The sequence below is a fragment of the Nyctereutes procyonoides genome, unplaced genomic scaffold, assembly GCF_905146905.1.
Source record: "Nyctereutes procyonoides isolate TBG_1078 unplaced genomic scaffold, NYPRO_anot_genome, whole genome shotgun sequence".
Classification (NCBI taxonomy): Eukaryota; Metazoa; Chordata; class Mammalia; order Carnivora; family Canidae; genus Nyctereutes; species Nyctereutes procyonoides.
The window spans coordinates 12,701,190-12,729,153 of record NW_026575137.1 but is presented as its reverse complement, the minus strand read 5'-3'; the positions used below and the strand labels follow the sequence as shown (position 1 = coordinate 12,729,153).

General features: G+C 41.5%; 1 protein-coding gene across 3 annotated transcripts in view; it reads right to left on the bottom strand.

Moving 5' to 3' along the window:
* Positions 1-21,052, bottom strand: part of MTDH (metadherin) — a 56,022-nt gene extending 34,970 nt beyond the window's left edge. For 2 of the 3 annotated variants that reach the window (XM_055303320.1, XM_055303322.1), the window contains exons 1-2: positions 20,388-21,052; positions 8,751-8,852 (exon numbers count right to left, since the gene is read on the bottom strand). In XM_055303320.1, the coding sequence (XP_055159295.1) occupies positions 8,751-8,852; positions 20,388-20,774 (489 nt within the window). In that variant the 5' untranslated portion in view covers positions 20,775-21,052. The remainder of the gene's footprint in view (positions 1-8,750; positions 8,853-20,387) is intronic. The other variant, XM_055303321.1, reaches the window with a different exon arrangement.
* Positions 21,053-27,964: the final 6,912 nt, after the last annotated feature.

Here is a 27,964-nt window from a genome sequence, read left to right as displayed (position 1 = left end):
TCCACAGATTAGCTCATCTTTTACCTTTGACTTTTTTTTTTAAGATTTTATTTATTTATTCATGAGAGACACACACAGAGAGAGGAAGAGACACAAGCAGAGGGAGAAGCAGGCTCCATGCAGGGAGCCCGACATGGGACTCGATCCGGGGTCTCCAGGATCACACCCTGGGCTGAAGGCGGTGCTAAACCGCTGAGCCACCCAGGCTGCCCTACCTTTGACTTCTTAACATGAATGAATATTTCTAATATTAGACAACACCCAGAAATAAGTGATATCACTTATTAGAGCAACAAAGGTATATAGTAGCAGCAAAAGTAGATCTACTGAAATGGCTAACTGCTTTTTTGGCAGATTTTGCTATTTTAAGGAATTGCAAAGTGTATACACACACACACACACACACACACACACACACATATATATATATATAAGCAGAGCATAGCTAAATTCATGCTGAAAAGATCAACTTAGGGAGTATAACTTAATATTTGTATACAGTCATAAACTAACATTAAGAGAGACACTGTACAAATTTTAAGGGAAAGAATACTTTATTTTGCAATTAGTTATTTATACCAAGGTAAGCATTCAGATTCTAAGTGTAATCCTTACTCAATTTCTTAATTCTCTATTCTGGGAAATACTGGTCCTTATAATTTTGGCAAACTGACATATCTAATATTTAAAGCCCTATAATTATCTAAAGCCACTGTTGGTAATGTCAGGATTGGTAAAGGAAATAAAGCCTGGAAAAGAGGAATGCTGAGTATTTCCTAAAGGTTAGAAGCAGATACTGTGATGCTTTTGTGTGCAGACAAGTGGCTAGTATGTAAGATTTTCCACTAACTCATGGCAAAAACTCTTGTTTTCTGAGATTTTTGTTCTTTCTCTTTCCATTGTGTCAAAATTCCTTTTTTTCTTTTTTTTTTTGGTAATGATGACAGTGGTGGTTTTAAAAACGTATGTACCTAACAAAATTAAAAGCTGTTAGTCAAATTTGTTTTGAAAACTTGAAACAACCGTGACTTGAAAAATCTAAAACTACTGCATTAGGATCAATTTCATCCACTTTGTGCCTAAACAAATACGGCAAGTCCCTATACTGCTGCACATTTAGTACTATTTATTTTTCTCACCTGTCTCAAACATGTAAACAAGCTCGGTGTGGTTAAATGGCAAAGGATACATGGTCCAAAGAGCATATTACTTACATTTATCTGTACCAGCAGTTCCTAACCTTAGTAACTTGGTGACACAGTGTAAGGATGAGATTTAATTATAAAAAGTGTCACAAATCTGTTTAAAAGGAAAGTTACAATTGATGTTCCCCCTTTTCTGGGGCGGGTGGTGGTGGTGGTGATGGCTAGTGTTCATGTAATTTAAACTAGAGCCAAGACTAGTCAATTCACTACCATTCTGATGCATTTTCCTGAATGCAAGGAAGGAGCAGGATTGCAGGTGCAGGAAAGTGCCCACGACTTGCACTTGACCTCTTTCTCCTTACCCTGTTGAGGTATATTTTTGTTCATAGCTCTTAGCACAACCTGACATGAGAGAGTATATTTGCTTGTTTTTAGTTGTCCACCCGCCCCCATTTTATCTACTATATTCCTAGTGCCTAGAATAGTGCACCCTGCAGACAGAAGATACTCAATTAATAGTTGGTTAATCAATGAAAGAGCCTAAAAGTAGACTACATTACACATGGCCTTGTCTGTCCAACTCTCACTGTCCCCAAAATAAAACCCCTGGGCTATTATATTTGTATACTCAATCCATCATCCAAACCATCCATATTTAAAGTATTTAAATATGTTTCGCGTGAGCACGTGAATTATGGTACACCATGTAAGTAGCATGACTATCAACCCAGAATCTTAAAAATTTACAAGAAACCTTTCTTAAGAACTTCTAAATCTAGTCCTAAACTCTTTTCCCAGATATGGTTCTCGTATTTCCAATAGCCTAATAAATTAATTCCACTTGGAGACCCCATTTTTACCTCAATCTTAGTGTTTTAAAACCAAATTCATTATTTAACTGTATTCCCATCCCCTCTTCCCTCATACAACTACAGCATCATGGAAAAATGATGGGCTAGTGTAGAAGTCTTGGTTCTGGTCTCACTCCTGCTGGTTGTCAGGAGTTTAGACAGAAAATTCTAGGCACAGAAATGAGGTTTCTCTGGTAAGATACTCCCTTCTTTATAGAAAATACTGTATTTACCTTAAAGAAATTGAAAACTAATTCCTTAGATAGGAATTAGTTGACTAATTGAAACTAATTCCTTAGATAGGAATCATGAATCCAAGAATCATGAAGCTACAGATTTTGGGGCGTAAGGAGCCCAAAAGGTCAAGAGTCCAAGACCTACACAATTAGACTCAAAGCATTCCAGATAACGAAACACTTGAAGGAATCCAAAAACACTACATTAGGAGTTTAAAACAGGGTTTCAGCAAAAAATAAGTCAGGCAGTAAATATTTTAAGCCTCTGTTGCAACCATTCAACTTTGCTGTTTTGGTACAAAAGCAGCCAAAGACAGTAAGTAAGTAAATAAGTGTGGCTGCATTACAATACATTTTCAAAAATAGGCAGAGAGCTAGACATGGTATAAAAAGGGTCATGGTTTGCCAATCCCTGGTTTTAAATTAGTTTCTAAGATATATTTTAGAAGGTAAACCATAAATGTATGTAAGCTCACTAGGCGTGCAGGTATTCTCTGTTTTCCTAAGAGCTGCTATACCTTACACTTGCTTAAAACCTATGAGGTCTTGGAATAAGTTTGTGTTTGGTCTTCTAAACACTGATTATTCCTAGAGTAGTGGTTCTAAAACTGCTTGATTTATAGGATACTCTTAAAACAGACTGAGGATGTCAAAGAGCCTTTGTTTACATGGGTTATACCTACTGATATCCACCATATTATAAATTTAAACAAAGATATTCTTTAGATATATATTAACTTCTTTCAAAATAATAAGACTAATTACATATTATATAATTGCACCTACATTAAAAAAATTACACCTATATAAATATTTTCCACAACAACAACAAAAAAACACTTTGGTGAGAACAGTGGTATGCTTTACGTTTTGCAAATACCTTTATTGTCTGGCTTCATAAAAGACAGCTGAGTTTGCATACCTGCTTTTGCATTTCATTTTATTGCGTGATACATTATTTGAAGCATATGAAGGAAATCTGGCTACATACACATACATACGTAACAGGAAAAAGGAGGATTGTCTTAATAATTTTCCAGATAACTGCATCATTCTTTAATATTACACCAAAGATTAGTGATTAACAGGGACTGGGGCTAGAGGAAAAGAGGGGAATATGGAGCATTACTGGTAATGGGCACAAGATTTCTTTTTGGAAAGAGGAAATGTTCAAACACACTGTGGTAAGAGCCGTACAACTCTGCAGGTACACTAAAATCATACACTTCAACAAGTAAAATTTTATAGTATATCTTAAAATAAAGCTGTTTAGCAAAAGACAGAAAACCAATGTGTGGGTTCTTAGGGAGGGCAGGGGTAGGAAAAGAGACCTGATTCACAGGCAGGGCCTTTAGGTTATGGTTAAGATTGTGGAAGAAGAGGGGCACCTGAGTGGCTCTGGTAGTTAAGTGTCTGCCTTCAGCTCAGGTCATTATCCCAGAGTCCTGGGATCAAGGGTCTTGGGTTCCAGGCTCGTGTTAGGTTCCCTGCTCAGCAGCGAGTATGCTTCTCTCTCTGCTCCTCCCTCCTACTTGTGCTCTTTCTCAAATAAATAAATAAATAAATAAATAAATAAATAAATAAATAAATAAAATCTTAAAACACACACACACACACACACACACAGATTGTGGAGTAAGAGCAATGGGAAGTCTTGAAGGGTTTTAAGAGAAGAAGGAAAAAAATATTACGCCAAAATTTGTCAAGTGGGAGTTTCTTAAAAACTGTTGCAATGTGGAATCTGTATTGGTGAAGTTTCCCATACTCTATTGGTCTATCTTGCACCTTGAATGAATCTTTTACACTTACCTGATTTTGTAACATGCAAGCATTGCTCATTTGGAAAATACTGGTTCAGTGAGTTACACACATCTTCTACAATGTTAAAATATTCCACTGTATAAAGTATTTTTAAAAATCATGTTTGATTGGCACTCCTTTCGGCCCAGGGCGTGACCCTGGAGACCCGGGATCGAGTCCCAGGTCGGGCTCCCTGCATGGAGCCTGCTTCTCCCTCTGCCTGTGTCTCTGCCTCTCTCTCTCTCTCTCTCTCTGTGTGTGTGTGTCTCTCATGAATAAATAAATAAAACCTTTTAAAAAAATAAAAATCATGTTTTTAATATCCTAACTGATCTCATCAGAAATTCTTTAAGCACTGGGATGCTGTCAAACTCATGGTGGCAGATACAAATTTTCCAAATTTCTAATGTTCACTTGGAAATATATCATTGTATCATTCACAACAAATACTGTTATTCTCCTTGAAGTGACAGGATCATCTTGTTTTTGAGAATACAAATACCCTAAGTCTAAATAACCACAGCCTTCAGCTCTTCTTTCAAGTTAAGATGGAGCAACATGAAATAAATGGCTAGTCCAGACTGTAACTCAATTGTACAGGTGTTTTTCCTCAAGACAACCACTCTTCTTCAGTACACAGCATGCTGTATGTATACTTCCCATTTCATCATACGAAATAATTAAAAAGCATGTGTTTAAAGGTCAAGATTTAATTAAACCAATAATGATCATTTTTGCAACCTTATTAACGACACTCTTAAGTGAAATTGGCTTTTTTTTTCTTTTTTAACTGCGAGTGGATTGCAATAAAGATTACAGCTACTAGTAATTTGTAGTAGTTACTATAGTAAACTCTCATGATTTGTGCTAGAAGTCAGTTTTACCTGCTATTGCTCTTGTACCATTCACGCATATATCAACACAGTGAAAAAGGCAAATAATGTCTCAATTTTATGAAAACAGTTTTGTCTTCCAGGACTCAACAAAAGGTTCCCTGGACTCCTTCTCAGGGGTCCACAAACCACACTTTAAGAGAAATGCTGCCCCAGCAAAATTGAGGGATCATTATTTACTAGCTATGTGATCTTGGGCAATCCACTAAACTCTTTTTAATGAGATTGGTTTAAAAAAAATGATAATATTCCCCTTCCTCCCCAACCAAGAGTTATTATCAGTGTTAAGAGATGTGAAAATATTTGTATTATATAGCATCAAAAAAATGTAGGAGCGTATTAATACTTAAAATGAGTGGTATTATTAGTATTTCAGCGGGACACCACTGCATCCTGAAAACCTGATGGTGACCAAATTTCATATATTTTTGTTTCTGTTGTTTCTCTTACTTACAACCTTTGCACTTCATCTAAATTCAGACTCTCATAAATCACTGATACAAGCCTGATTTGTTTTCATAAGTGTTGTTGCTAGCTGTATCTATTTTTATCATTCCCCCCACCCAACCCTGATGGGTCAAACTCATTTAGGGCTGGCTTTCCATTGAGTATGTCTGAATACGTTCTTTTGTTTTAGCTGAATAATGTCTGATTGTGTTCATTTGTTTCTTTCACCTGCCAGAACTGGCCTCCTCACTTCTAGTTACTGAAATACCATCCTCATCCTTAGAAGTCCAATTAAGTCAATCTTTTGTGACCACCCAAACAGGACAATCTTACTTCTCTGAATAATTGGCACTCAATTGTTACACCAGTTATCTTCTCTTGTGCTTGCATTTCCTTAACTAGACTGCAACCTCTCTGAGGGTTAGGTACATCTTCCATTCTCCTCTGCATCTACTAGCACAATGCATTAAGCCTAGCTAATGGTCCTATGTATACTCCACCAGAGACCAGTACCAATGAAGCACTGACCTTCAGAGCCAAATAAAGACCTAGAAACTATGGTAAGTTTAACTTGCTTTACAGGCCCAAGATCTATAATTCCTGTCATATATGGTTCTTAGACAATGTTTGTCTTCATAAGGTTTATTCAAGTGACAGAGAAAGGATTCAACATTACAGCTTAGAGTGTAATTATTCCATAGGCAAAGTGTACTTCTCAAAGTGCCCAAGATATAGCTCTGAGAGGAAAACAAATGTACAATAATGTATATGAAAGTTCTTAAGAAGATCTATGGTAAGCATCTTTATAAAAAAAGCACTAAAAAGTCTTTAAAAACACATATTTAAAACACACAAAAACACACACAGTGCAAGAGCATAAAAAATTAACTGAAATGAGGTCTCTTGGATGGAACCGAGTTAAAAAAGCATAAATCCAAGATGCAGATGGCAAAAAGAAACACTAGCTGTGAGTTGCAGCATTTACTATTTTGCCAAAAGTCAAATCAAATAGGCAGCAAACCAAAGGCAGAAGCTCCGCCCTGAAAAAGCAACAGCAACTGAAAGGAGGAGGCACCATCAAGGTAACAAGTACATGGGCTTTGGCATCAGAATGAGCTGGATTCAAATCCTACCTCAGAAACTATGAAACGAATGAAATCACAAAATCCCTCTATGTCTCAGAGCCCTTATCTGTACAATGGGGCTCTTACTGTCTGTCTGTCTGGTAGAGTTTATAAAAGGATCAGAGATCATTCAGAGTAGTAAAAAACACAGACTTTGAAGTCAGATGGGTCTCGGTTACAAGTGACTACTTTCAATAGGTTTGATTAACTTTTGCCTCAGATTTCTTTTTTTTTTTTTAAGACTTTTTATTTCTATTTATTAGAGACACAGAGAGAGAGAGAAAGAGAAAGAGAGAGAGAGAGAGAGAGAGAGAGAGAGAGAGAGAGAGAGGCAGAGACACAGGCAGAGGGAGAAGCAGGCTCCATGCTGGGAGCCCGACGTGGGACTCCATCCCGGGTCTCCAGGATCATGCCCTGGGCTGAAGGCGGTGCTAAACCGCTGAGCCACCATGGCTGCCCCAGATTTCTTATTTGTAAGATAGGTATAATACCACCTCCTCAGTGCTCTGGTAGAGCATACATAGAGTAACGTATAGATATTCTGTGAAGTCTTAAAAGTACACCCAGTAAGTACCCAATAACTTGTCTCTACTAGACATACATAAATATATTCATACATATACACATACCTCACCTTGCAAAGTGCCTGCCATGTTACAGATACTTAACAAATGTCAATTATCATCATTATTTCCTATCAAAAATTTCATAATGATTATAAACTCAACTGTGGTTTTATAGCCTAATATACCCAATCTACATATGATTCATCAATCAGAGATGAATGGTAGTTCATTGGTTATTCAGCTATGAATTCTTCAAGACAATTCAGCAAGTGGAAGCAAGAATAAACATAAAATGCTCACTACTACACAGAAAGCCCAGAAACAAGGAAACTTTAGATGGAAGAAGTATAAATCCATATTAGACATATAAGATATGCATTCTGTAAATTCGCAATCCTGAAATCATATGCTTATTTGCTGATACAAATCATTTATTATTTTATTTTTCTGCTAAAGGCAAAATAAAGGCATAAATTTAACTCTTTTCTATAATTACCCTTCATTTTAAGCCACCCTACCTGGAGCTGTCTTGGCCCTAGACCAATTTTACTGGGCTACAGAGGGAGAATTATCTTGCCAATTCTTCAAAGACATTTTGAAATTGTAAGCATGGGACGCCTGGGTGGCTCAGTGGTTTAGTGTCTGCCTTTGACCCAGGGCATGATCCTGGAGTCCCAGGATCAGGTCCCATATCAGGTTCCCCACAAGGAGCCTGCTTCTCCCTCTGTCTCTCTCTCTGTCTCTCATAAATAAATAAATACAATCTTTAAAAAAAATGAAATTGCAAGCATTAAGAAACTGCAGCAACCATTTCTTACTAGTATTCTGTAGGACTGCAACTGTTGTATTCCAGTTACTGGAAAACACTTACCTATCTCTGGTTATCTTTTATTTTGTCTGTCTTTCTTGAAAAGGAGTTATGCATGAGTAGGGTTTTAAAAAGGGGACGGGGGGGGGCACAAGTATTTAATGTACCAAAAACACTTAAATGAAAAGCCTTTCTCCTATAGCAGGACAACCCACTGTTAACAGTTTTTTACATTTTGCCTACTTACAAACTAAACTGAGTAAGAAAAAAAAAAAAGGTCAATTCTAACACTGAAAACTGAATAAAATCCCAGGAATGTATCATTTATGAGGTATGATAGATTGTCTTATTTGAAAACTTAAGAGTGCACATCCAAACATTTTAATAATGACCTGAGTATAGAATATTCCCTTTTGTCAAACAAAGTCAAACTGTCTACAGTAAATAGACAATTATGTCTCCATGAGAACAGCAATCTGTTTCAATACTGAATATTACGGAACAATTGTGGTAAGCTTTTTATGTCAGAAGTGCACTATTAACAAAGATAACACAATTCTGTTTTCAAATAAGAGGCATGTCACATACCTGGAACCTTACTCATACAAAAGATGTTCAAGTCATGAACAAACTTTTGGCAAAATGAATAGTAATGTCACATGATACTTAAAATACTTAGTGATATCCTTCCTTTTAAAAGTTAAAAGACAAAACAACTTACTTAAACCTTCACCACCTATATGCTATGAAAAATCCAGATTTTCAGTTATCCTTAAATGGGCTCTATAGGTACACTTTTGTGAAACAGAAAAGCATCATTTTTATATGTTACTCTCTTATTAAGAGCCTTGCATATAATTTCATATGTTCCCAAACTTACCTTTTCATTTTTCTTATCTGTCTCTAAGGGCTGCTTTGCTGTAATACTTCGAGGAGTTTGGACAAGTTCCTCATCAGCCACTTCAACAGTCCGTCCATTTGGCTGCATGAGCAATATATAAGAATCTTGTTATCAAACTGCTTGATAGATCAAACAAAAGATTTATACTCAGGAAACAGAATATACTACAACCAAATTCCACCGCCCGACCCAAATTAAAAAGGTTTCTGTATAGCCATGTTATCTAACACCTGGACTACTGTTCATGGTAACTGTGTTTCATAATATAATTAATAATGAACCTATAAATAAAATACTGTACCACAAATATATTTTCCGATCTTACCCGTATATCAGTTCCTCCAACAAAAAATAATGGAACGAAAGCAGGAAAAGAGGGAACCAAACTGTATTTGCGCTCTAACCACCAATTAGTTGTATAATCTCAGAACGTTTCACTCATTATCTTTGAATCTTATTTCCATATAGATAAAATGATAGGTCTGATCTACTCAAAAGTTGGCATACTTTGTCAGTAAAGGGACAGGAAATATTTACACTCTGTAGGCCACATCATCTCTGTTGCACTACAAAACTCTGCTATAGTAGTACAAGGCAGCCATAGATCTAAATTAATGAGTGTGGCTGTGTTCCAATAAAGCTTTATTTATAAAACAGTGGTAGGGGGCCAGATGTGGTCCATGTACTTACCACAGTTTGTTATATTATCTTTAATGTCTCTTGTAATTCTATTGCCTAAATCTCTACTGTTGTGGGATTAAGGAATTTACCAATCTGCTGCTACAACTTAAAAAATCCACCTCAGCTTTAATACTTCTAAAATAAAATTATAGCTCTTAGAGGTGCTCATGAATAAATTAAGTCTGTGAATTCTTCTAAATCTGACTTTCAATCAGAATCACTAAGTTTTGGGGGTTAACCTCCCCCCCTCCCCAGTAACATTTCTGAGCCCTATCACCAGAAATGTATTGCGAATTAGGAGTTTGAAGAATGAGGTCCAGGTATCTGTATTCTCACCTCTTCTTTCTGGATCCTACTACTACTACTTTTTTTTTTTTTTTTAAGATTTTTATTTATTTGAGAGAACGAGTGCATGTGTGCGCACACATGCGTACACACACACATGGGAGAGGGCAGAGGGAGAGAGAAAAACAGACCCCCAACTGAGCAGGGAGCCAGACAGAGGCTGGATCCCAGGACCCTGGGATCATGACCAGAGCCGAAGGCAGCCACTTAACTGACTGAGCCACCCAGACGTCCCTGGATCCTACTTCTGCTCACTTGCCTATGCTCATATTCCAACACAGTGAGTCAGTAAATCAATATACGAGTTTCAGTTGCCTTATCTTCCAGTTCTTGCAGGATAGACTTCCACCAGATTACTCGTTATAGTAGAGCCATACTCAAGAGAACAATATGAATGTTCAAGTTTCTATAATGTAACTTGTTTGTTCAAAATTATCAGGTATATACAATTAGAGAGACTATTAATATTCTAAATCCCAATTGGTAGGCTTCCTCAGATTAATGGCAGAAAAACCAAAACAAAAGCAGTCTTCTAGCTGATGGATTGCGTACTTAATCCCAATGCAATCTGCCGGCTCTTAACCAACTTGTGGAAGTCAGATGCCAAACGCAGGTCTCCTTACTCTTCATCTGGTTTTCTCTCTCCTGTGCTGTTCTGTCACTTTCATGCTGCTTCCTCTAGCTGACCTTCCTGTATAGGTATATGCCTGTGTGGCAGGGGTTACTACACAGAAAAAGGTAAGAAAACCCTTATCGGAATCTGGACTTAGAGCCATAACCACAGCAGGAATATAAAACTGCTTAATTCTACTTTCTAACATCACCATCTTACCTGTCAATTCTCATATGCTAGTTCTTAGTTCATACTGTCCTCTTTAGCCAAACTTGTCCCGATTTCCTATGGTTGACTTTACCTTTCTATACAAGCCTTATGCCACCTGAGTAATCCTGCAGCTCTAATTCCAGTTTCCCATCCCGAACTGGCAGCTCACAGGCTTACCTTTGTAAAATTTAACTTAAACCCTTCAGGAAACTTTCCATCATAGTCACTTATACAGCACTTCCATTCTATTCACGTAAATGACTACACTGAGTCATTTTAATTTATTTATTAAGTGCTAAAAGGTGAGAAATTAAGTGGTTAAAAGTGCATAAAAAGTTCAGTGCAATTCCTTTGAGACCAACTGCAAACACTGTTGATATAGCCTCCCAGATGAAAGATGAAATAATCTTTCCTCTTGAACAAATAGGAAATCTGGAGTCCTCTAATCAGTGACCCCGTTTCCATTTCATAGACTCTGAAGTGACCACCAAGCCAGAGGTGGTCCCACACCAACCTGTGACCATTTTACTTCCTTCTTGGCAACAAAAACAAGCAATTGCTGTAACTGCAGCTGTTCCTTTGGTCCGTGCAGATTTCCCACTGTTCCGCTAACTCTTGGGCTTTCTATAGCTCTTACTACTAGTGGGAGTCCGTAAGTCAGCAACAACTCCCCCAAAATGCCTGATAACATGAAACAATAAGCATCCTATCCCAAGAATAAAGTCAACAGAGCTCTTGGCAGCAGGAGAAAAGGACACATTATGGTGGCTGTGCCCTCTTCTACCCAGCAACACCAATCTGTCCTCTTACTCTGCCACTAGCTGGTCAAGAAGGCCCGGTCCCGGAAAATCGTTAACCATGCTTAAATCAGCAAATCCAGAAATGGAAGCATATTATGTAGATCTGCTCACATGAAAACTAACTGCAAACCAACACTTTAAATACAACCTGACTGCCAATCTGGGTTTTACACAAAGGTATTATCTTCTCTCATCATGAAGCCTTAATATATATGGTGTGTTTCTACAGATTAACCATTACACGGGCCTCTAATTGTACCCTAGTATAAAATTTTCTAGAAAACTCCGAGGGTCCCTTCCAGGACTAACCAAAGTTAATTTCATATATGGCATACAATCTGTATTTTAAATTAGACAAGAACATCCTCCAACTCTGATGAAAATCAACCAGTAACAGAAAAGTAATATAATCATTTCTTATATGGATAAACTCCTTGTAGGCAATGCTCTATCTGCCTTATTATTATACATTTCCCAACTCCGACGCCACGTTCTTTTAAAATCTCATTCATGAAAGAACACTGTGTGTGTTTGGAGGGGTGGTGATGTATCAGAATGAAAATACCTAGCTGACAATCAAGAAAATAAAATGCAGGAGGGGGACACATAGCAGTGGAGTAGGGGCTCTTATTTAATAATGCTTGATTTAAAGATATTAAAATTCTTCATGTTAGTCAACCTTCAAATTATTAATTCTATACAATTCCATAAACATTTATTAAGCACTCCAATACCAGGCACTGGGCTAGGGACCCCAGTAACAAGGATAAATGAAAAGATTTTACCCTCCAGGAGTTTTTTTTTTTTTAAAGATTTTATTTATTCACAAGAGACACAGAGAGAGGCAGAGACAAAGGCAGAGGGAGAAGCAGGGTCCCTGTGGGGAGCCCAATGTGGGACTCGATCCCAGGACCCGAGGATCACGACCCCAGCCAAAGGCATACGCTCAACCACTGAGCCACCCAGATGCCCCCTCTTCCAGCAGGAGTTTTGAGGTTCAGAATAAGATGATGTGCTTAATAACAAACACCTACTCCATTTGAGCAGCCTATACATGTTTGTTAAACTGATTATAAACTGCAAAAAAATCTACACCTAAGATAAACATATATAGTTTAACATTTGACTTCTAAAATGAAACCAATTAGAACACTATTTTCATTTATCTATATAAATTTTATTTCTATATATAAAATATATAAAAACCCTAACATCAAATTACTTGGAAACATCTTAAGTTTAGAAACTAGAGGGGCAGTCTACCAACTACCAAAAAAAAAAAAAGGAAAAAATGAGTATGAAAAGACCATGGGATTGGAATTGCACAAAGCTGGCATTAAGACTTAACTTCTAATATAAATAAATAAGACTTGACTTCTAGGGGTGCCTGGGTGGCTCAGTGGTTGAGTGTCTGCCTTTCACTCAGGTCATAATCCCAGGGTCCTGGGATCGAGTCCCACATCAGGCTCCCCTGCATGGAGCCTGCTTCCCCCTATACCGGTGTCTCTGCTTCTCTGTGTGCCTCTCATGAATAAATAAAATCTTAAAAAAAAACCTTCTATACTATGATTATAATAAGCATTTTCCTTGACTTAACCTTTGATTTCATTATCTATAATATAAATGAAATATGTTCATGTCTTTTTTTAAAAAAAAACCTGCTTATAGTTGAAAATTACATCATATTCACTTATGTTCATTCACTCGACATAGTAAGTGAACATAATAGAGTAATATGTAGAACCCTTAAAATCTTGAAACAAAGACTAGTGAGGCACAATCTCTGCCTTCAAAAAGCCTAGAACCTAGCAAAAGGAGGAGGCAACATTAAAATACAAGACAAAAGGTATACTCTTACCTCTTCTCCCTACCCCTCCAACCTTACCCCTTTAAAGGAAAACAGTATGGGATCTGAAGGCAAGCTGAAATCAGGGCTGAATTCCCAAATGTGTGCCACCCTGGACAAGTTACTACTTCACTGGAGTTTCAACTTTCCTAGCTCAAAGTTATACTGAACACATAGGATGCATACGTATATATATATTACTCCCTTCATACAAAAGATTAAAAAAGGCAAGATGTTAAGGAAATTCAAGGAATATCACTGATAGCTGATAGATCAGTCTATAACAATTTCCAAGTATCTGCCAAGTGCCAAGCACCTTGCCAGATGCTTTACATGATCAACACTTAATCTAATGAACTGAGACCTTGTCTCCGTTTATTTTAGGTTTGAAGAGTTCTGATACAAATTCATGATAGAACAATTCCTTGTTATTTATTTGAAAGCATAAAACTGGCTTTTTCTGTCAAATGTCAATATATCAATTACGTAAACTAAACATACCATAAACTAGTTTCAGTGACAGTAGTTTACCAAATTATTTTTAAATTCAACTCCAATTTTAAACTCTGAATAACTGAGAACAATCTTACAAATATGGCCCATAATTCAAATTTGCGAAATCCTGGTTGTATACCCTAAGATATTTCCTTTAGTGTAAAGATCCCTCTTGCCTTCTAAGCATCTAGCCAAAGACTCAACTCTTCAGGGATTCCAAACTATCTACTTGTTGACTGCATCACTGACATTCAGAGCTACTTTCACAGGATAGACCTGACACTCCACATCTGTCACCTGGCCAAATTATGCTAAGGGGATTTCTGAAGAATTCAAAACAGTATTGATTTTCAAGATTTTACCTCTGATAGGTACTGAGATAAGGGCTACACATGATACAGCAGATACACAGCCATGTACTTTCTTGGATCCTGTTGGATGCTCTCTGGTATAATAGCAAGCAAACTTTAAAAGTGGTCAAATAACCCCAATTCCTCACTTAGAGCTCTTGATTTTGCCTGAATAATAATATTAATTTAAAAATATTTTCAAAGCTTTCATGACCTTGAGAAGTAGTACATTAATCAGGAATGCCCAAGTCTAAGAGAAACCCAGATGTTCAGAGGGCTTACTGCTTGCTGCTCTCGGTATCTAAGATAAGCAGAACTATTAAAGGTCTTCTCTACTAGGCCACTATATGGATAAAATGACAAGATGAAAAAGTCCTGTCATATAACCAAAGAAGCCAAAATGCTGGAGCTTTGGTAAAAGTCTTCACAATTTTCAGCACAAATTTCTGATTCTAAAAGTAAATTTTAAAAGAAATACAGAGAGCTTTAAATCACTGGGAAAACTGGATTTGTTCTATGAATGAAACATCCTTGAACATGCTATGGAAACCACAGTGGAAATAACAGCCGAGTCAGTAGACTAAAAAATAGGATGCTGTTTATTTAGCCTTTGAAACTCCTTTGCTCTGTGACTTTGAGTAAGTTACTTAATCTTTATGAATCTCAGGATTCCTTTTCTGTAAAATTGGGAATATTTGTTTTAACTATGACTTACGATTTTTTAACTGAATGATTATACTTTTATTACTTAAAACTAAGAGGGCTAAGTCCAAACTCCAAACATTAGGAACTGTCAAATTCCTAATCATAAAGATATGAAACTACAATAAACCTTGTGTTTAAATTTAAAAAAATAATTGTCAAATTTTCCCTTGAATAATCCTGCAAGTCACCATAAAAAAGAATGTTGATCACTTTAAAGTGTATTATGACTTATTTCAGGAAGTTCAACACACTCAAAACAGCCAGCTTGTCCTGACATTGGAGTAAGTGGCTGTTTTTCAGCTGGGAAACATAGGGGATACTTCACATATTTTCAGAAGCCATGCTACATGAAAAATATATTTCCACTCATAAAAAAAAAAAAAAACCTAAGAGGGCAGTGATTTAAAGGTAAAAAGAAAATCCTGTATGTAGGTGGCAAGTGATATAATTTACACCTTTACTAATACCTGAAATAATATAGCAAAACTACTACCTAAGAAAAAAAGATAGAATTCTTTAGGAATATCTTAAAAAATAAATTTATTTAATGAAATAAATTATCCAATTAAACTGTGAGATATCATTATAGTACTTCATTCAGAATTTAGTCCAACAGAAAGTTATCAAAGGCTCTTACATGCCAGGCACTGTTTTGCAACTGCATAGCAAGGTGAGCAAGGCTTTTCCCTAGTGGAAGCAAAAGACCTCAAAAAAATTAATGGGCAAGTACACGGTTTACAAACTGTGATAATTACCAAAAAACAAAAAAACCAAAAACCAAAAAACCCACACATAAAAGGTTGAGACAAAATAAAAGAGGATGCCTATTTCAAATAGGGTGATCAGAAAATGATTTCCTAGGATGGTGAGAGTTTTAAGGTGCGATCTATAGGCTGATGAGAACAGCGGTGGGGGGGGGGCGGGAATTATTCCAGAAGTGTTAATAATAGTTCATGTAAAGGCACTGGGTTGTGAAAGAGTCTGCAGAACTGAAAAAAAGATCACCATTGCTGGAGGTTATAATGAGGAAATTAACTTAAAATCAACTTAGAAAACCAGGTGCTGAGCCACTTAGGAAAGAAGTTTAGATTTTAAATGCAAAAGCTACTGAAGTGTTGATTTTAGATCAGTGTTGGCTTTAGGACTGGAGGCAGCCTTGCAGAAGCTACTGCTATATAAGTGAACTAAGGTGCCAGACAAAAGAATGAGAGTTGTCAGACTGAATATACACATCTTGGAAATAAAATGGATGGTATTTGCTCATAGATTAGACATGAGGTAGGGAAGATATAAAGAGGTGAGGAAAAGGGAAGAATCAAGAATGATTCTTAGATTTCTGGCTTGAATAACTGGGTGGCACTCTTTTACCATTTACAGAAATGAGGAGGAAGACAAGGAGAGAAAGCAGGGAATTGTATCGTGAATTGTTTTGCAGATATTAAAATTTGAGGCAAATGTCAGATTTCCAAGTGGAGAAGTATACACACCTACATATGAGGAGATAAAAGGAATGGTCCAATTATAGATAAATACAAAGTTGATGCCCATTATTCAGAGATTCCCCATTGGCAAGTTCACCTACTAAGATTAATTTCTAATCTCAAAATCAATACTCGAGGTGCTTTCCTGATCACTCAGGGGCATGCACAGAGCTAGGGAAAAAAAAATGTGGAATTGTCCTACAGGTACATTCCTAGACAATGTTCTGTCTTCTTGTTTTAGATATCGTAACAGAACATAAAATAAACATACAAAACATGGAGACTAACTCTAGCTAGGGAAGGCTTTATGGTAGAGATAGTTGGGCCTTGAAGGATAAGTAGAACTTGTAGAAAAATACAGAAAGACAGACTTTCTAATGGAACAAAATAGTGTGAATAAAGAGATACTGTAGTCTAGCTAATGAGAATGCATTTGGGATAATGGTTAGGAGATAAATCTAAGATGGGGTTCCATCATGGCCATATCATAGACTGGATTTTACTCAACATATGATGGGGAAACTACTGACAAGATATGAACATGAAAGTCATGATCAGAACTGGGCTTTAAAAGATTTAACTGGCAGGAGTCGGTAGAAAGGAATGGCAACAAAGAGACTAGAAGCAGGAAAACCAGTCAGGATGCTGTTAGTATAGTCTAAACAAAAGACAAGAAAGTCCAAAAGTAGGGCAGTAGCAATGAAACTGGAATAGAAGTAATAACTACAAAAGACACCACCCACTATCAAAATGATTTATTGGCTGTAGAATGACTGGACTTCACAGGATTTTAGCCAGAAGAGGCAAAGACAGCCACCGTCCACCGTAAAAATATAACGGTGGCTCATATGGCTACTTACCAGGCATGAAGAATGGGAACGGTAGGACATCTGACTACTTTACGCATTCAGTAATTATTTACTGAATGCCAGTTACGATGCAAGGTTACACAGAACAAACGAGACAAAACACTATTCAGCCAGCTCATAGCTATCGACAACTGCACTATGGCTAATTCTGATGAGAAGTCTTATGCTAATATAAAAATAAATTTTTCACTAAGATGAATTTTCGTCAAAGTTGATCCTGAGTTAAAGGCTTCCAGCTAAAATTCAGAGCAATTGTTCAAGACCAGTTATCTGAGATTTTACATATACCTAAATTAAGTCAAGTTAAAAATACTTACTGAGTGCCCATTTAATATTCACATTGTACTAGGTGTCACTGGAAATAACTATCAGTAATTTCCAAAAATGCCAAGAAATAAGCCCAGCAAAAAGTGCCACCTCCGTCACTTTCAATAGGGAAACAACCTGCAATTCATACCCTAAAAGACCTATGCCAGGATACTCTTAGGGGATAAAAACCAAAATGATATAAAAAAAAGTGCGTATGGGTAGATTTTAAAGAACTAAATACCAGCCACTCTACAGATAAAAATAAGCCACTAGAAACAAATTTTAAAAACTTGAGTTGCAAAATTTGGAATGACTTAAGAGAGAACTAAAAATAATGGGATAAAAAGATGAAAATAAAATATTTACGTGAATATGTAATATCCTTTCACAAAACTAGTAGTTTAGCTGGCTCAGAGTAAGGTAGATCCTAAAATGTGTATCAGAATGATGTGGTAATGAGGAGATGGAGTCTAAGATTAAACATGACTCAACTCAGAAAGCTCTCCTATACTAAGAATATTATGGTCCAACACCAGTGAATGATTTTTAAACTAATAGCAAGGATTTACCAAGGGAGTTCATTCAAAATGCAGGTTCCCTGGACTCAGTCCCAGAGCTTCTGAATTTTAAAGATCTATTCTGGTGCTCAGGAATCTGTAAGTTTTAACAAGCATTCAAAGTAACTCTATCCCAAGTAGTTGGAGGTAACATTTTGAGGAATTCTGCAGTATTTTAACGCAATTAAGCTCCCCAATTTATAGGGGATCCCTGGGTGACGCAGCGGTTTGGCGCCTGCCTTTGGCCCAGGGCGCGCGATCCTGGAGACCCGGGATCGAGTCCCACGTCGGGCTTCCGGTGCATGGAGCCTGCTTCTCCCTCTGCCTGTGTCTCTGCCTCTCTCTCTCTCTGTGACTATCATAAATTAAAAAAAAAAATTAAAGATCCCCAATTTATAAAGCTAACCACCAGAGCAAGGTTAAATGCCTTACTTAACTCTGGTTCTCCATTCCTGCCAGGCTGACAGAATTAAGTCTTCCTCTACTTCCTTTTCTGCTACTTGAGCCTCTTTCACAACCTTGCTCCCACCCACTCTCAAAGCCAGATTGTGTGATAAGGTCATACACAGCCTCCTGGGCCCACACTGGGTTTGCACTGTCAACTTTTTGTTTTTTAGGGTTATCTTTTTCCACAACTGGAATAAAAAGCTCCCTGGGGAGCAAATGAGCTTTTACTTTTGTAACCCCTTCACAATGAGACATACAAATACTGTATTCCTTTTTACTGCCTTTAGTTCTCAAGCAGTGTGCTTTTCTCCAAGTAAATACTTAGCACTCGCAGTACAAAGCATCTGGGCAGGACACAAATGGTTGCTTTCGCTTCTCAGTCCCATAGGTAGGACTGTTCTGTGGGTCACGCCTTGTGATGAAATGTGAAGCTAATCCGACGGGTCACAAATATTATTAAAGAAAAACAGAATGGTCTGATATGTGGGGTGGAGGGCAGGTACTGTAGTGTAAAACGTGTTTCTTACTTTCAGTTGCCGTCAAAAAAGTCTGAAAGCTAGAATTTTGTTAGTGTTGGCAAACTTCTCCAACACCTCTGCAGCATGGGAGAGGCAGAGTATTTTCTCACTCAGCACTCTCCATTCCCTGAAGCTCGATTTTAGATTTTTTTATTCATTCACTGCCCCACTCCTTAACTAAAGTGAAAAAGAGAAGCAGCGAGTCCTAAGTCTGACGAGTATTGTTCACAGTGCAAGTTTTCACAGGCGTCTGTTCCTTCTGCAGAGGGTAGTCTGAGTGCTAGGAGGCGCTCCGGCTGGGCTCCTGGAGCACCTGTCTCTCCGCTCAAGTCTATCTGAAATTCTAGACCTCCCAAACAGGGCTTGGAAATTTTCACAACCTGCTCCATCCACGCAGCGTCTGGCCTTACTAATGCACGTAGTTTTTCCAAGATCACCTTCTTTGCTTACTTTGGAGCCAAGTTCTCTTCGTCGACCATAGCGTCACTTTCCGGTAACCTCAATGAATTTAATCATATCATGTTCCACATCGTTCCATTTCCTCTCCTAATCAAGGTAGAATTCATGCTGGTAAAGCTGTACTGTCTTCTAGCTTTTGCAAGCATCTTACAGCCTCGTAATCAGCAGGCAGAGCGTCACCACTTATGCGGGCCTCACGGTGCCCTGACCGTGACCTGCCCCTTCTTCAGCACCGACTCCAGTCTTGGTCCTTGGTCGTAGCATGGACAACACACTCACTGCTTTAGCTTGAACTCAAACCGCACTTTTCCCAGAGCCTTTCCTCAATCCCTTCAGCGCAATCAGTCCGCCGCGATCCAGGCCTCCTCATCAGCCCTCGCGGTCCGGTCCGTGCACCGTGCACCGTGCACTGCGAGCGCTGAGCGTTATTCCCGAGGTCTCCGGGGCTGGCTCCACCTGCTGCGCGCGTGCCTCTCACCGCCGACACACACCAGCGCGTCCCACGCAGCACGGCCGGGGTCACGCTTACTTTACCGGGCTGCGGGGTAGAGAGCTCACTGCGGCGCGCATAAAAATAGGCCGCGGCGGCTTGCAGCTGTGCTCGGCCTCCGACTCCGCTCAGCGGTACGGTGGTCTGGAGCGCACCGCTGCGGGAGACGCCCCGGGCCGACGGCGGGCGCGGCAGGACGGCGCGGCAGGACGGCGCGGCCCGGCGGCGCCCGACCCCGGGGCGGCACCGTTCTGCTCCGTCATCCCCGCCGCGCCCGCCTCCCCCTCCGGGCCCGGCCGCGATCGCGAGGGCGGGCCCCCCGGGGGCGGGGGCGGGGGCGCGAGTCGGCCCGGGGAGCCGCGGGTGCCTCCGAGCAGCCCCCCGCCCCGCGGCCCGTAACGCCGCTGCCGGCCGGCCCCGCGCCGCCCCGCCGCGGCTCACCTTGGGCTTGTCGGGCGCTTTCTTGCGGCTCCGCTTCTTCGGCTCGTCGCCGCGCAGGCTCCTCGGCAGGCCCGCGTCGTCGGGGCCCGGAGCCGGGGCGGGGGCCGGGGCCGCCTCCTCCCGCCGGCGGGGCGGGCTCCTCCGCTTCCTGCGGGCGCCGGCGCACGCCGCGGCCCAGCCGTAGCAGAGCAGCAGCGGCAGCAGCAGCCCGAGCGCGGCGGTGCCCACCAGGATCACCCAGCCCGGGTACCGCCGCGGCTCCAGCCCCAGGTCGAGGCCCAGCTCGCTGCGCAGGAAGCCCAGGCCGAGCGACAGCACCTCGCGCAGCCGGGCCGAGCCCTCCTCGGCGCGCCGCGCCAGCTCGTCCTGCCAGCCCTGCGCAGCCATGTTCCCCCGCTCGCGGGCGCGCGGACGCCGGGCCGGGGCCTCAGGCCCAGCGCATCGCGGCCGCCCCTCGCGCCGGGGCCGGGGCCGGGGCCGGGGGTCGGCAGCCGCCGCCGGGACAGGGGCTCGCAGCCGCGCCGCGTCCGCCTCGCTCGGCCGCCGGGGGCACGGGGCGGCGGGACGGCGTGTCTCCAGCGGCGGCCGCTAAGCGGCGTCTCGGCGCCAGGGCCGGGCCCCGCTGCCGGCGCTCGCGGAACAATGGCGGCTCGGGCCGCGATCCACGCCGCGCGCGGGGACGGCCGCGGGTCACGTGGGCGGCCTGGGCGGGGCGCGCGGGTCACGTGGGCCCCGGGCGGGTCACGTGGGCGGGGCTCCTGCGGGGGGCGGAGTCCGGGCGCGGGGATCGCGGAGCGGGGCGGGGCCTGGAAGCGGGAGACGCGGCGCTCGGCGGGGGGCGGGGGCGGGGCTCCTGCGGGGGGCGGAGCCCGGGGCGCGGGGATCTCAGAGAGGGGCGGGGCCTGGGAGGGGCTTCGCGCGGGAAGCCGCTGGGGCCTGGAGGCGGGAGACTTGGCGCTCGGCGGGGGCGGGGCTTCGGCGGGGGGCGGAGTCCGGGGCGCGGGGGTCGCAGAGAGGGGCGGGGCCTGGGAGGGGCTTCGCGCCGGAAGTCTCCGCGGGCCGCTGGGGCCTGGGCGCGGGGAGACGTGGCGGGAGGCGGGAGGCGGGAGGCGGGGGCGGGGCCTCGGCCTCGGAGGCGGGGGCGGGGCCTCGGCCTCGGGGGCGGGGCCGCGCCCTCCGCTCTCCCTGCGGAGCGGTGCGGGGCGGGCTCCGCCGCTGCCCTGGGTCCCGGGGTGCCGGGGTCCCGGGGTCGCAGCACCGGTGCGTCGCTGGCCGGCCTCTGCCGGGACCCGGAGGCTGGGAAGCCCGGGGCGGCGCCGTCCTGCGGCTGCGGAGCCTCGGGGGACCCGGGGCGGCGGCTGCTCACGGGTCGGGCCGCTGCCTCCCCGCCGGTCGGGTTGAGCTTTCGTGCAGCTCTGCACGAGGAGTTTGCAAAAGCCTGTTATTATGACCGGTGTTGACCATCTCCGGGTGCTTAGGAAGAAGTGAAGTGCCTCTTTTTTTCATTTTTTTTTTAGCAGTATGTGAGTTTATTTATATTGGAGGTCAGTTGGCGCCCACCCTGCACAGCCCAGCGCTCTCCCCAGTGCCCCCTGCGACGGGGTACAGAGGCGGGGTTGGCCGGGGTTGGCCGGGCTTGAGCAACAAACAGCGTGTAAGCAAGGGCCGTGAGTGGCCTGAACACTGATGACCCTCCAACAACTCAAGGGTCGGGGCACCGCCGCCTGGACAGCGGGTGGAATAGGCTGCTGATGCCTGGAGGCCTTCCCAAGAACAGGAGCCGTCACCTAACGCATGCTGTGTTACATGCTGCAGAAAAAAATACGATTGAGGAGATCATAAGGAAAATGCACTTGCAGCACTGTACTTACTGATAGCGATCCATGTGTAAGTGGGCCCAGGCATCCCAGGCATTTCAAACTCATGTTCTTCAAGCGTCAATTGCACAGGCTCTCTCAACAGAAAAAGGGGGTAAGATATAATAAGCACCCAAGGCCAAAAAATGTATTAAAGAGTATTTTGACCTACTTTGCAACAGTGCTGTAATGCATGTTGTGATTAATGGGTGGAAGGGAGTTTTGTAAGTGATGAATAATAAAAATGAACCACTACTCTTGCTGAGCTTTATAGAGACTTATAATTAAAGACAGTGTAAATTACAAGGCCAAAAACTTAGCAGATGACATTGGGATCTGCTTTAACTCTAAAAGGTTTCCAATTCCATTTGTATGTATGAAAATAAACAGTTTGTCTCCAGAGACAGGAAAGATGATGACTGTCCTAAGAAGTTCAGCTGCCCATTCTAGGTTTACACCTGTGGATCTGTGAACTAAGCTGTTATACAAATGGTAGTAGCAGGGCTTGCCTGTTCCTTTGACAGCCTAGCAAGTATTGGTTAATGTAAAATAATGTCACCTTTCCTTTTTTGCTGTGACTGTCCCTAAAAATACCTTTTTTTAAAAAGGTAAAAATATATTTAAAAATATATTTAGTAATACAAATATGTATTACTAAATACAAATTTAGTAATACATTTTTCACATATGATTTTGTAGTCATTCCTCCAAGTATTTATATTTTATTTTATTATCATTCTTTTTTTAAGATTTTATTTATTTATTCATGAGAGACACAGAGAGAGAGAGAGGGAGAGACACAGGCAGAGAGAGAAGCAGGCTCCACGCAGGGAGCCCGACGTGGGACTCCATCCCGGGTCTCCAGGATCAGGCCCTGGGCTGAAGGTGGCACTAAACCGCTGAGCCACCCGGGCTGCCCGTATATTTATATTTTAAAAACAGAAATAAGGTCATACACTATTTACTGTTTTGCACTTACTGTAGTCATGAACTTTCATGTCACTTGATAAAGCCCATCTATTCAGAATCCTAATTCCTCGGAAAATGAAGATAAATGTGGAATTTTTCTGAAACCTTTTACCTGAAACGTGGGTTGGAATTAAAGACTGCTTTTTCTAAGTGTCAAAGTGACTCATACAATGGAATGTCACTCAGAAATAAAAAGGAACGACTTATAAATACATGCAACAACACAGATGAATCTCAATGTAATTATACCAGGCAAAAAAAAAAGTATATATAATATCATTCCATTTATATAAAACCAGAAAATGCAAACTGTAGTGACAGCAAATCAAGGGTTACTCAGGGGAAGGGGTGAGAGCGAGAAGTGGGAGGGAAGGATGACAAAGGGGGTACCAGGAAACCTCAGGGAGTCGGTGATGGTTTGACGGTTATAGATGTATGTGAAAACTTATAAAATTGTATACTTTAAATATTATAGTTTATGTTGCTGTACCTCAATAAAGCAGTTCAAAGAACTTTATAAAAAGTGACCTGCATGGCTCAGATCCTTATAACAGTGGGATGTTCTATTCTTATTGAGAAGACTTCTAACTAAATTTTTGCCAATCTATTATTTTATTTTAAAGATTTTATTTATTTATTTGGGATAGCAAGAGAGCACCAGTGTGGGCCCTGAGTGGGGAGCACGAGGGGGAGCAGAGGGAGAAGCAGGCTCCCTGCTGAGCAGGGAGCATTATGTGCTACTCAATCTAAGGACCCTGGGATCATGACCCGAGCTGAAGGCAGACACTTAACCGACTGAGCCACCCAGGCACCCTCAATATTTAATTCTGAAAAACAAGTTTTCTCAATACTATATCCTTGATACTTCTTTGTTGACTAGGCTCCACACTGAGCATGGAGCCCAATACAGGCCTTGAACTCAAGACCCTGAGATGAAGACCTGCGCTGAGATTAAGAGCCACCCAGGCACCCCATCCTTGATGTTTATAAACAAAAGCACAATAAGTATTCACTTATTCTATCATCTGGCTCTACTGTAATTTAACATACTTTATTGTTGGATAGTTAGATTACAGGGTCTAGTGTATGTTTTTGTTTTATGCTATTGATGGCAACTCTGGTATGAACATACTTATAAGTAAATCTTTGTGACTATCCATAATTACTTCTTAAGCATAGCATCCTGGCAGTGTAATTGCCTGAGTCATAGCCCACAATATGTAATCTAACCCTTTTAATTAGGAAGTTTCAAGGGACTTGAAGAGGTTCTACTTAAAGTCTCTCATTTCATAGAAAAAGAAAAAGGAGGCTTTAAAAGGTTGTCATACCCTAGAGTTGGAGTGGCCAAGCTCAGATTTGAGCCCAGTCTTCCCATTGCCTTTGACCCTTTGGCTTCTCCTCTTTTTCAGTATACTGTGTGATGGGTTCTTGGGATTAGAATGTGTATTTGTCTGCTCAGGCTGCTATAAAGAAGTCCATAAACTAGGGACATAAAACAAAAGATTTATCTTCTTACGGTTCTGGAGGCTGGAAATCCAGGATCAAGGTTCTGTCGTGGTCAGTTTCTGGTAAGGACTCTCTTCCTGGCTTGCGGATGGTCACTTTCCTTCTGTGTCCCAAGAGGTGAATAAAAGGCCGGTGAGCTCTCTTGTGTCTCATAAAGATACTAATCCTATCAGATCAGAGCCCTACCCTATAACTTCATTTAACCTTAATTATTTCTTAAAAGGCCTTATCTCCAATTACAGTCACATTGGGGGTTAGGGCTTCAACATATGAATTTGAAGCAGGGACACAAACATTCAGTCTATAACAGGGCATGAAGCTTCCATTCAAGTAACTTATCTTTGAGGGCTGATGAAAGGATGATGTAGACTTGGGTCTTCAAAATGTAGACGGTTGCCATTATAAACTCCTGGCCCACAGGATTATATACCTAGGAGGGTGATTTTATGGTAAATCAGGAAACTACAGTTGAGTGTGCCAAGACTTTGGAACTATAGTTAGGAAAGGGTTATCCTCAGGATAAATTGGTCATAATTAGTAAATAGTGAAATTATCTGCAGAAGTGTCCTAAACTGAGGGGCTGCCTGGATGGCTCAGTCAGTTGGGCATCTGCCTTCTACTCTGGTTGTGATCCCAGGGTCCTGGAATCGAGCCCCATATCAGGCCCCCTGCTCAGCAAGGAGTCTGCATCTTCCTCTCCTGTCACTCCCCCTGCTTGTGCTCTTTCTCTCTGTCAAATGAATAAATAAAATCTTAAGGGAAAAAATTGTCCTAAGCTGAAAGATGATTTATAAATGCATTGGTCAAAGGGCCAGTTTATATCAAAGTCTCTTTAAAAGATCAGAAGATATGCTAAGAACCTGTATGAAAGTACAAACTGATTGAGGCATGGATGTAGTGGCCAAGGGAAGCAGAGAAGACTGAACAAGATAACAAACGTCAGAGGTTCACCCAGTGAGATGCCATACCACAATAAACGTAGCAAAGGAAATTTACATTCTGATAACATGTATCATGTAAAGTTTAAAAAACAGGTTTATAGATAAAAATGTAAAACCATGCATGGGAATAATGAACAACAAATTCAGGATAGTGGTTATTTCTAGGAAGAGTGAGAGAGACATGGGACTGGATTGAGGTATACAGGGTGTGGGGGGCACTCCAAATGTATCTATAATGTTTTATCTCAAACTAGGTTATGGGTACAAGAGTCTCCTTATATTATCCCTACTTTTTATTTGCCAGAAATACTTTATAATTAAATATAAGTGACAAAAATTAAATGACTAAAGCAATAATTTGCACAGAAGCTTGACAAAATAATGGGGGCTCCCTTGACTACTCAACTGTTGGGTCACTATCATCTTACAGTGAGGGAACAGGGTATCAGACCATCTTAGCTCCACAAGTAACTGCTAAGGTCACCTAACTTCCTTTGCACTGATTTCGTGCCTGCACAGCACACCCGTGTGGCCTCTCATATAGACTCTGCTACATAACAGAGAATGGATTGAAGAGCTGATGTACATACTCTCTGATCCTCTTAAGTTACATTTATTGGTATAAATCATGCATTCTTAAAGGACCAATGTTGCTCCCATGGGGGTGAAAATGACTGGTTCTCAGGGGAAAAAATACTTTTAAAAATGTATAACACAGAGATAAAATATACTAGATGCATAGATATGCAATGTATCTATAGCATTAAAATTTCATAGGTGGTAATTAGGGAAAAATATCTAAAAAGGCATTTGGAGGAATGATAATTAAGAAGTTGAAGATTCCTGGTGTATAGGAAGAAACTGGCATTTGGTTTCATCAATCGGGCTCACATGTTTTTGGGTCATTTCTTTAATCGTATCTTCACTGTACTTTCATGAAATCACAACTCTGATTTAAATGTGTATTGTCCTCAGAAATCTCAGAACCTAGTGAGTATGATGGTCCCTTTATTAAATAGTCTTAATACAAGAGAATATTGGGGCACCTGGGTGGCTCCATTGGTTAAGTCTATGCCTTCAGCTCAGATCGTGATCCCGGGGTCCTGGACCCCCTGCTCAAAGGGGAGTCTGCTTCCCCCTCTCCCTCTGCCATTCTCCCCACTTGTGCTCTCTGGCTCTATCTCAAATTGATTTGAAGTAAATTTAAACATAAATAAAATCTTTAAAAAAATACAAGAGAGTATTGCTGTAGTAAGTCGATTTGAGCATTGGGATTATACTGGATGTTGTGATGCCCTCCCAGATGCCCCTTCAATAATGAGGGACTTATTCCTCAACTCTGGGAGCATTAACAGAAGACATCTGTTAGGTGTCAGACTTTTGGGAAGATTACTAAGGAAAACCTGCTGGGGGACGCCTGGGTGGCTCAGTGGTTGAGCATCTACCTTTGGGCCAGGTTGTGGTCCTGAGGTCCTGGGGCCGAGTCCCATATTAGGCTCCCCGCGGGGAGTCTGCTTCTCCCTCTGCCTGTGTCTCTGCCTCTTTCTGTGTCCCTCATGAATAGAAAAATAAAATCTGAAAGAAAGAAAGAAAAAGAAAGAAAGAAAGAAAGATAAAGAAAGAAGGGAAGGAAGGAAGGAAGAAAAGAAAGAAAGAAAGAAAAGAAAGAAAAAGATCCTCAGCCAAGGTCATGTCTCCTTCCAGGGATGGCCCATATCCAGTCACTCAGCAGCCTGGGGGGTATCAAGTCCTGGCCTTCTTGCTCTGACTTGGAACAATTTTAAAGGCTATCCCAGCCCCAGAGCACTCCATGGCTCGACTGAGAATTGTTAGCACTGACTGCATCACAGCTCAGTTTTTCCTCTGCCCAGTCCTACTTCCTTCTCTCCCTTCCACAGGCACTGTTCCCAAGAGCACCTCCTTATATGCTGATCTATCTCAAAGTCTGCTTCCCAGAGATCCTAACTTGTAACAGGGGTGATGAGGTACACAAAGTGTTTGGTATCACCAAGGAGAGGGAGATTATTTCTGCACAGAAGTGGTGGAAGGTGGAACGTCCACGGCAGTTATGTTTAGGGCAAGTCTTGGAGGACGAGTAGGATGTTGCTAAGAAGAGAAGGGAGGGGGTGGAGATGAATTTCTAAGCATGGACACCAGCAAAAGTAAAGGCTTGGGACATAAGAGAATATGGGATATCTGGATTGTGGTGAGTGCTGCTGTGTTTAGTGATAAAGTCCTTCTGATTTTGGTGAGGGGCTGAGGAAGATGGAATGGTCAGGAGTGACTCCTAGGTTCCCCACTTCCA